At 43.3% G+C, this 9,368-nt stretch overlaps 1 protein-coding gene across 2 annotated transcripts in view; it reads right to left on the bottom strand.

The window, feature by feature from the left end:
• Positions 1–1,392: 1,392 nt before the first annotated feature.
• Positions 1,393–9,368, bottom strand: part of LOC142575991 (uncharacterized) — a 33,371-nt gene continuing 25,395 nt past the window's right edge. Inside the window, exon 3 of one of the 2 annotated variants that reach the window (XM_075685856.1) lies at positions 1,393–1,644. In XM_075685856.1, the coding sequence (XP_075541971.1) occupies positions 1,558–1,644 (87 nt within the window). In that variant the 3' untranslated portion in view covers positions 1,393–1,557. Of the gene's footprint in view, positions 1,645–8,256; positions 9,297–9,368 lie in introns of those variants that run through there. The other variant, XM_075685855.1, reaches the window with a different exon arrangement.

Here is a 9,368-nt window from a genome sequence, read left to right as displayed (position 1 = left end):
CTAAGCAATGGAAGGAAAAGCTCAGATGGACCAGGACAATGCAACGGCATGAAGTGACATTACTCCATATTTGTCCTCTACTCAAAACGGGAGTAAAGGAACTAGGGAATACGTGCAGCAACAGCCCTTCACTCCACTAAATTGTCCCAAATTTTTAAATTAAGTGGTGTCTCAAGGAGCGAAAAATGTTTTGAATGCCACACAACTCACAGTAACAGATCTCACTTATCCAGCCAATCTTCATTCACCTTTGTAAACACGAGAAAAATAGATAACAGGCAAACAGTATCAATATTTATGGTTTCTTTCACACGTCATAGCGGTGCGGGGAGCTGCAAGTTCTGCCGACGTAGATGTCATGCGTGAAAATTTTAATTTAACTCTTCCCGCAGGAGTGTCTACGTCAGCAGGCGTTTGGTGTGCTGCGGCACCACGTACCCTAGCACAGGAGGGTTCGACCCACCCGCGTGCAGCCGTTCGCGGCTTATCCGTGTCTGGCGAAAGGAGAATCCTGGGACTGAGCCGATGCGGGGTGTTTGGACCTTTAAGGCCCCCCGGCGGAGCCAACGCACCCCTTTGGCCTCTGCTTCACACAGATGGCACCTCCAGACTGACCCACCTGGAGGAAACCGGCAGTGGCCTTTTCCTGTCTCTCTCTACCCTCATCTTCGTCTTTCTCTTCCCCTTTTGAGCTTTCCTGTCTTCTCATCTTTTCCATTCATTTAGACTTTTTCTGGCGCCAAGGCTTAACCTGGTGTGGCTGTCCTACCTTGGGCATACCATATTTGGTTATAGTTACGGCATACTGCTAGCCCTGTGCAGACTTGTTTACATGTTCTGCCGAGAACCCCTTGTTTGGCTCCGTGGTGGGTGACAGACGCCATTGCCGAACAAAGGACTTTTTTCTATGGGATCCTCGGACGTGTTTTCACCCGATAATGCCTCGAAAAGGATACGCGCCGACGCAGCCTCGCGATTCATTCCCCAAAACAAAGGAACTTTCCCGAAATACCACGCCACGTCCTTCACTGTGAACAATTTTGTACAAAAGCTAGAGCAATTTGACCATTTCTTGTGGCCAAGGGCCTAAAAGGACCATTGGAGCTGGTTATAACGTAACAAAGATGGCAAGTGGGGATTTTCTCCTCGAATTAAAAGACAAGGAACAGTACAACATACTCACACACCTCCTAGCCTTTGGTAACATCTCTGTTTCTGTCAGCGCACACCGAACTATGAGCACAGTCACAGACGTAGTATCAGATGAAGACTCAATGGTATTAAATTAAGGAGAACTCCTAGAAGGATGGAAGGACCAAGCCGTAATCCATCTGCAGCGCATCAAAATCAGACGGAATGACAATTAAATCCCAACAAAGCATTTATTACTCACTTTTAGTTCAACTACTTTACCCGAGACTCTTGAAACCAGCTATGTAAAACTTCATGTTCGACCCTACATTCCGAACCGCGATGCTGCTTCAAGTGTCAGAGATTTGGTCATGCATTCCAGAGCTGCCGAGAGCAGCTTATGTGCGCAAAGGGCGGCACAAACCGTCACTCTGCTGACGACTGCAAGAATGATGAGGTACATTGTGCGAACTGCGACGCCAGTCGCCCTGCATATTCCAGAGCTTGTCCAGCCTGGAAGAAAGAAAAGGAAATAATTACTGTATAATTTAAGGAGAACGTAACATTCCGTGAAGCACGACAAAGGCTCTCCTCAGTTAATTTCACTGAAACCATCTTTCGCTTAAGTGGTGCAACGGGGGGCGGCACCGCAACGGCTTCTGGCGGCAGCCCGGACCACGCCTAGCGTGCCGAGGCTAACGCCACCCATCCCCTACGGCGGTAGCAGCCAACGCTGCCCTGCCATCTCTCAAAGTGTCCACACCCGTGGCCTCTTCAAGCTCCGGCAGCAGCCAGGGCACCGCAGAGGCCACAGGGCTCCTGTCCGCCTCCGGCCCGGTGGGGACGAAGGCTTCGTCGATTGAGATGAAGTCTACGCGACGCACACATCGCTCTCTGGAGCGGCTGTCCCGTGCCTCGCAAGAGGCTATGAAAACGAGCCCAAGCTAAACGGCGCAGGTAACGTTGAAAGAGCGGCGAGGTTCTTTTGACCGCTCCAGAAGAGACAAAACACCAATTACAGGGCCTAAAAAAGGCTCTGTAAGGTAACGTCATTCTCCTCCCTCTTGAAACACACAGCACAATTTTTTTTCAAGGTGGACAACATCATACAGTGGAATGTTAGAGGACTATTAAGAAACCTAGATGACGTCCAAGAAATTCCCTGTAAGTTTAAACCTAAAGTGCTGTGTGTGCAAGAAACCATCTAACTTCGAAGCACACCAACTCCCACCGACAATACCTGACTTTCCGGAGACACCGCGAGGATGCTGTCGCATCATCTGGCGGTGTAGCCATCATTGCTGATACAAGTGTAGCGTGGTAGCATTTGAAGCTCCAAATTGCCCTTGAGGCAGTGGCCATTTAAGCCGTACTTTTAAGTAAATTCATTACCATCCGCTCCTTGTATATACCACCACATTATCACCTTCACAGACGCGACATAGAATCATTAATAGACGAGCTCCGGGAGCCCTACCTGGTTCTTGGTGATTTTAATGCTCACAGTAGTTTGTCGGGCGATTCACGCTTTGATTCGCGAGGTCGCGTTATGCAACAGCAGTTTCTTTTTTCTTCTGAAGCATGTCCCTTGAATACAAAGGAGCCCACGTATTTTAACCTGGCAAACAAGCCATATTCTGCCATAGATCTTAGTACTTTATCGCCGACGCTTTTACCCTATTTTAAATGGAGTGTGCTTAATAACCCGTATGAGAGTGACTACTACCTGATAATCCTAAGTACGACGAAACATGATCAACTTCTCCCGCAGGTCCCCCGGTAGACGGTTGACTCAGCCGATCGGGAACGGCACCGAACTCTTCCTCACATTACGTGGACTGAGATATCCGGTATAACCATAGATGATGCTGTCACATATTTCATAGCTTTTATACTTGATGCCGCCTCTAAGTGTATTACTCAAGTAAGCGGCACTGGTTCCAAGCGGCGTGTTTCATGGTGGAACGATGCATGTAGGCAAGCACGGAGGAACCAGAAGATAGTGTGGGCGCTGTTTCGATATTTGCCAACGGCAGAAAATCTTAAAAACTTTAAGCATGGCAAATCCCAGGCAAGGAAAACGCGCCGACAAGAGAGACGAGAGAGTTGGGCAAAGTTTATTATCAAGTATCAACTCGTACACAGATGAAAGAAATGTCTGGAATAGAGTGAGAAAAGTTAACGGGCAACAAGCGTATTCCTTACCTTTAGTAAATAGCCATGGAGAAAGCCAGGGAGATCAAGCCAACTTTCTTGGTGCACAATATGAATACATATCGAGCTCCTTGCACTACAACGAAACCTTCCTAAAGTGCAAAACGCGAATAGAACAGCAAAACTTAGAAAGAAATTGCGCTAAAACTGTGGCGTACAACGTACCCTTCTGCAGAGCAGAACTGCAGGCAGCAATTAACTGTTGTAATACATCCAACCCAGGTATACACCGCGCAGTATATGAGATGTTGAAACAACTACCCTCCGTAAAAAAAAAGCCCTCCTTGACCTTTGCAACGTTCTTTACAAAATCTGCTCATGCTAACACTGTCACTGTTAAGCGCGAAAAGAAATATAAATTTTCGCATAATCCTTGGATCACTAATTGGCTACTTGTGAGCATGACGAAAAATAAAACATGCATAGGAAAACTAAAAAAACAGCCTTTCAAATTTATTTAGCAATACACTATAACAAATATCGTAACATGTTGAGTAATTTATTAGAGAAATCAAAACGGCAATATTACGAGAATGAATTCATGAAAAATAAGTTTCATCAAAAAAAAAAACAATCGTAACTTATTAATGAGTTTTTGAATGTGCCGGGTTTTGGCAGTTCCATTGAAAAAGTAATTTACAATATTGTATCTATCACTGACCCGCCTAGCGTTGCTCGCGCGTTCAGTAATCAGTTCAGTTCAGTTCAGCAATTTCTATGAAATTTATAATACTACCCATGTTCCTTCTGTTTATCATACAAGCCGATGGAACCAATCTTTCTTTTTGTTTCCTGTAACATCTGAAGGAGCTCTTAATGAGATTTACAACTTCCACAACACGAGTCCCAGTTTCGATGGAATTTCCGCGCTTCGTTTAATGCTTGTTGCTCCGACTATTTCTGATGACATCAGTAACTTAATCAACATTATGTTCAAAACCGGTATATTTCTTAGAAGTCTAAAAAAAAGCTAAAGTCATTCCAGTTCATAAGAAGGGTGACAGAGCTCAGGTCGGGGGCTATCGTCCTATATGTATTTTACCTTCAGTTAGTAAAGTTGTAGAAAAATTAATACATCGTCGTATTAACAGCTACCTTAACAAATTTAGCTTGCTGAAGCCCTGTCAGTTCGGTTTTCGTTCAGGAAGCTCGACTAACTTGGCTTTGCTAACATTAAATGATCATATACGACATTCACTTGATCTCGGATAATTTGTCGGCTCGGTCCTTTTTGACTTTACTAAAGCCTTTGATACAATAAACCACAAAGTTTTGTTTACTAATGTGGAGTCTGCTGAAATTTCTGGTCCAGCTCTTAATTTATTAAGAAGTTATTCATTTAACCGTGAATTGACAGTGTATAAAGGCGGGGCTTTCTCTGAAAGCAAAATTATTAATGAAGGAATGCCTCAGGACTTTATTTTAGGTCCACTATTATTTTCCATTTATATAAATGATTTACCTGACTGCCTGAATTATGCCCTACCTATATTATACGCAGACAATACGACTGTTGCTCTCTCGGATAAATCATTACTTTCGCTAACTTTAAAAGTAAACAGTAATCTGTCAAAAATTACTGAATTGTGTAACGCCAGTTCTCTAATTATTAACCCTACGAAAACGCAATTCATGTTATTAAATTATCCCACAGACATTTACGTTGCTCTCCGACCATAGCTGTAATGGGCATGACATTCCTGCCTCTACTTGTGTTTCTTTCCTCGGCATCAAATTAGATCCCCACCTTAAGTTTACTAACCACATTGCACACATCAAACAAAGAACAGCATGTTGCATTAGAGCAGTACTCAAATCACGTGCATTTTTCCCCAAAGAAGCATTATTATCGTTATACTTCGCTCTCATTCATAGTCATATGATTTATGGTATCGCTTGTTGGGGTAACACTTATCATTGTCGTCTTCACTCTATACAGCACATTCCAAATCAGGCTATCTGCATTATAACGCGAAGCCATTTTTTCTCTAACGCCCCTGCCCAATTACGTACAAACCGCATTCTTCAAGTTAGATTTGTTCAACTATCATTTATCGATATTATTTTTGAAATTACTAACTAAACAAGTTTCGTACAACTTTGTTAGTTCTGATCTCATTTTCAATCCTAATAATGCAAGGTTTGCAGCACAAGGAAATTTCCTGTTGCCTTTATGTCATGACTTCATCATTTGCGCACTTAAACTTAGGAACAGACTTCCATATTCCATTAAGTTGTCATCTAGCTTTTACTCTTTTAGAAACGAACTCAATAACTATTTGCTGTGTGATTAATTTCCTATAATGTTATTTTGCTATTTAGAAGCTGTGTAATTACAATTGATTGTGCATCTTTCCTCTTCCTCTTGTCGTTTATGTTTGTCGTCACTCAGTTTCTTGGTTACATTTTGCTTATTTCATTATTTGTTTCTCTGCTCTGTATTCCGCTTTATTTTTTATACAATTTGTAATCCAAGGGGCCCGGTGCAGATCTGACTTTCGGACCCTTGTCTGTATACCGTTTCGTGTAACAAATTCTTATGAACGAATAATAAACTGAAACGGAAACTGAAAAGTGGAAGTTACAAACGCCACTTTTTTTCGCTCACGTTGTGCTCCATCTTATTTCGACGCTAGCAATGCAGCTTACAACACCCACCATGCCAGCGTTTGAATGATGCAATACACGATGTGCCTTGAATGTTATGTAGCACGAACAAGCGGCCCTTGCGCATTCTTTGATCTGGTTAGCTTATAGTGCCGATCCCTACACTGCTTCTACCTCGCAAAAATGATCTGTTTGTAGCTGATAACATACGTCAATTAAATTTCATTGTTTGTTTGTTCTGGCAGAGCGACGTACTACTTTAATGAAACTTGGGTTAATGCCGGCCACGCAAAGGAGAAAGGATGAGAGGACATCACCACACGGGAACGTGCTTCTCGGAAAGGTTTGACAACAGGGCTTCGCTTACCAAGCGGCAAAGGTAGCAGGCTGATCCTATTACACGCCGGTAGCGAGCATCGCTTCTTAAATTCTGAGTGCCCTGTTGTGCGAGCAGCGAAAGGAACTGCTAACTACCACAAGGAAATGGACAGGCCGCGTTTTGAGAAGTGGTTCACAGAACAGCTTTTGTATAACACCAAACCACGCAGTGTCGTAATAATAACAAATACCTCTTAGTGTAGCGTTCGCCTCGAGAAAGTTCCAACGTCGTGAACACAAAAAAGTCACATTCAGTCTTGGCCCACAGAGAACAACATCACACTTCCAAGGACGAATCAAAGGCACTGCTATTAGAGCTAATGAAGCAAGAAAAAAGGTGCTTTCCGCCTATCGCTTGAGCGTTGAAGGTGAGGCTACCGGGCAGGACGTTGTGAGACTTCCTCTATATCGTTGTGAGTTCCATCCTACCGAACTGATATGGGGCCAGGTAAAAGGTTACGTCACTACTAACAATACCACATTCACCCTCACCGGCGTCGTGAAATTGCTGTATGAAAGCATCAATCTTGTGATGGCCGACGAGTGGCTTCGGACGTGCACTCATGTTCATAAAAGAGAAGAGGAGTTCTGACAACGTGCCGGCCTCATTGACGCAAGCCTCGACTAGGCTTATAATTTCAGTCGGATCGTAGTTGAGCAGTGAGAGTGATGTGAGTGACAGTAGGATTGCCCCCTTCCCATTAAAGAGGGATAAATAAAGTTTTTCATCATCATCATCATCATGAGCGAACTGTAAGAGCTCACGTGAATGTGAATACAGTCGCATAAGCCACCGCAACATTGTGTTCTGTACGTGAGCATGTGTCACGTGCTTTTACAAATCCCGCTGTTTTATAATTGTTCAATTCTGTAGTTTTACGTGTTAAAGACAGATCATGATGAATCATCGTGTAGCTTAAAATTCAACATTTTACGTTGGCCTCTGCTATTTATTGTGTGCCCCAATATAAGTGTATTGACGCTTTCGTATTTTTCCCACAGCGAGTTATAGCAAAGTTCTTTGGAACTAAGGTCAGGTTATTTAGAAGCATTGCTAAATGTAGTCTTTTGCAGTGACATAGCGCATGGCATGTCCTTGCCCTGCACTGAAACACAGTCTGTGAAAGCATGTCTATATATATATATATATATATATATATATATATATATATATATATATATATATATATATATATATATATATATATATATATATATATATATATATATATATATATATATACCGGCACAGCGCATGACGTGCAAACTTCGACCTTGGTTCCGCAATTCTTTATTTCACGTTCTCGCAAAGTTAGTCAGGAAATATGCACTCTTCTTTGGCAACCTTGTTTTCAAGAAGGCTCTCAAGCTGTTCAGAGCCTGCTGGTGCATTTTTTGGGATAAAAAATGACCTTGTTGTTAGAACTGATCATTTGTCCTTGAGAGTTGAAAGCACCCAGAACCACCCCCCGGGCTTTGTGTAATCACATAGTCCGCGGACAGCATACGCTGCCGTGAACATCTCAGTGGAGTTTTGCTGTCGTACGCTGTGCGTGGAGCTCACAAGCGGAGCGCGAAGCCACCTTACTATCAAATGCTCTCTTCACAACCGAAGCCTACTCCTCATTCTCTTCTGGACGCTTTTTTTTATAATAAAGCGTATTACCATACGCGGCTGCTATTGGCAGACGCGCTCGACATTGTAGCGTGGATACGGTAGCCACCCAGGGGTGCCGCCACGAGTCCACTGACTAAGCGAACTGTGGTTCGCTGAGAGCAACCGCGCCTTCCATACGTTTATCGGGCCGTAGGAACTAAAATAGTAAATTGAGGCTTGTGCATTAACCTCGAAAATGAAATTTGAACTGCACGCAACGATGACTTCTAGAAGGCGCACCTCTTTGGGCACGCGGCATTCCGCGGTAGTTTTCGCAGTGCAAAGTATTGAAGAAGCAAAGACAACATAGCGGAGGCCGTTACTGCCAATAACCTCGCTTCTGCTGAACGCATTGAAGTACTTTTTGCGGCAAATTATTTCTCGATAACCTCTTTGGAGCTAAAATGCCTCCTCTCCTTCGATAAAAAGTGGTTCAGCGCCCCTTTGACGGTTTTTTTTACACGAATAGTGCCTAAACAAACAGGAATAAATATTTTCGCGGTAACTATTGCGCCAGCATTCGATTATCGTATATTCAATTTGACATTGAATATTTACTATTTATATTACATTCGTATCCGATAAAATCCGCAGGCCATTTAGGGGTGAATGCGAGAGATATGCATCATCAATAGGTCGCACCTTTTTCATATTTCGCATCCATTGTTTTACCCGCGTGCACCGCGTTGCAAAGTATTGTTCAGGAGCTCACTCGTCGCACATCTTAGCTCTTTGAGGAGCTAGTTACATGTTACGTGGGTCCGCACCAGATGTCTGTTTTGTCCACTATATCTACATACGAATCCATACGAATACCAGACACTAGCATCACTACAAAGGAACTCCACGTCGCACAATTCATCTCGTGTTCCTTGGCTGCTGGCACGATATGATCATTCTTCCGATAATGGCAGGTGTCCTCTAAGCTCTTCCAATCCCTCTCTACATCTACCACGTTACTGGCTTCCCATACTTCTTACACATACGGCTTTTTCACTTTGACACTCTTAAATCTTGCGCAATAAACGCTGATATATGCCCAATCGTAGCATTATGTACTTACGCACAGCACCAACACTGTAGATGACTACGAATAATTCAGTTTTAGAATGAACTGCAAGTGATATGTTCGTTTTTATATTTGCAGGACATATTACCACTTTATTTATTCTGTCGTTATGGGAGAGTGCAGCGCTTAGTAAGGGCGGCAATTTCCGTATCTGCGATAGCGGATAGTGCCCCTGCCATGGGTTACACATTTGCACCCCGTAGGACACCCATACTGCTGACCTCGGCTGGTGACCCAACACTGAAAAAAAAGAAAAAAAAGAAAACGGACATTTAACATGTGCCACGCGGAAGTCCTTACTAAGTGATTTAG

Source organism: Dermacentor variabilis, chromosome 3 (genome assembly GCF_050947875.1).
Source record: "Dermacentor variabilis isolate Ectoservices chromosome 3, ASM5094787v1, whole genome shotgun sequence".
Classification (NCBI taxonomy): domain Eukaryota; kingdom Metazoa; phylum Arthropoda; class Arachnida; order Ixodida; family Ixodidae; genus Dermacentor; species Dermacentor variabilis.
Note: the sequence above shows the minus strand (reverse complement) of the source record. Positions and strands in the feature narration are given on the sequence as shown.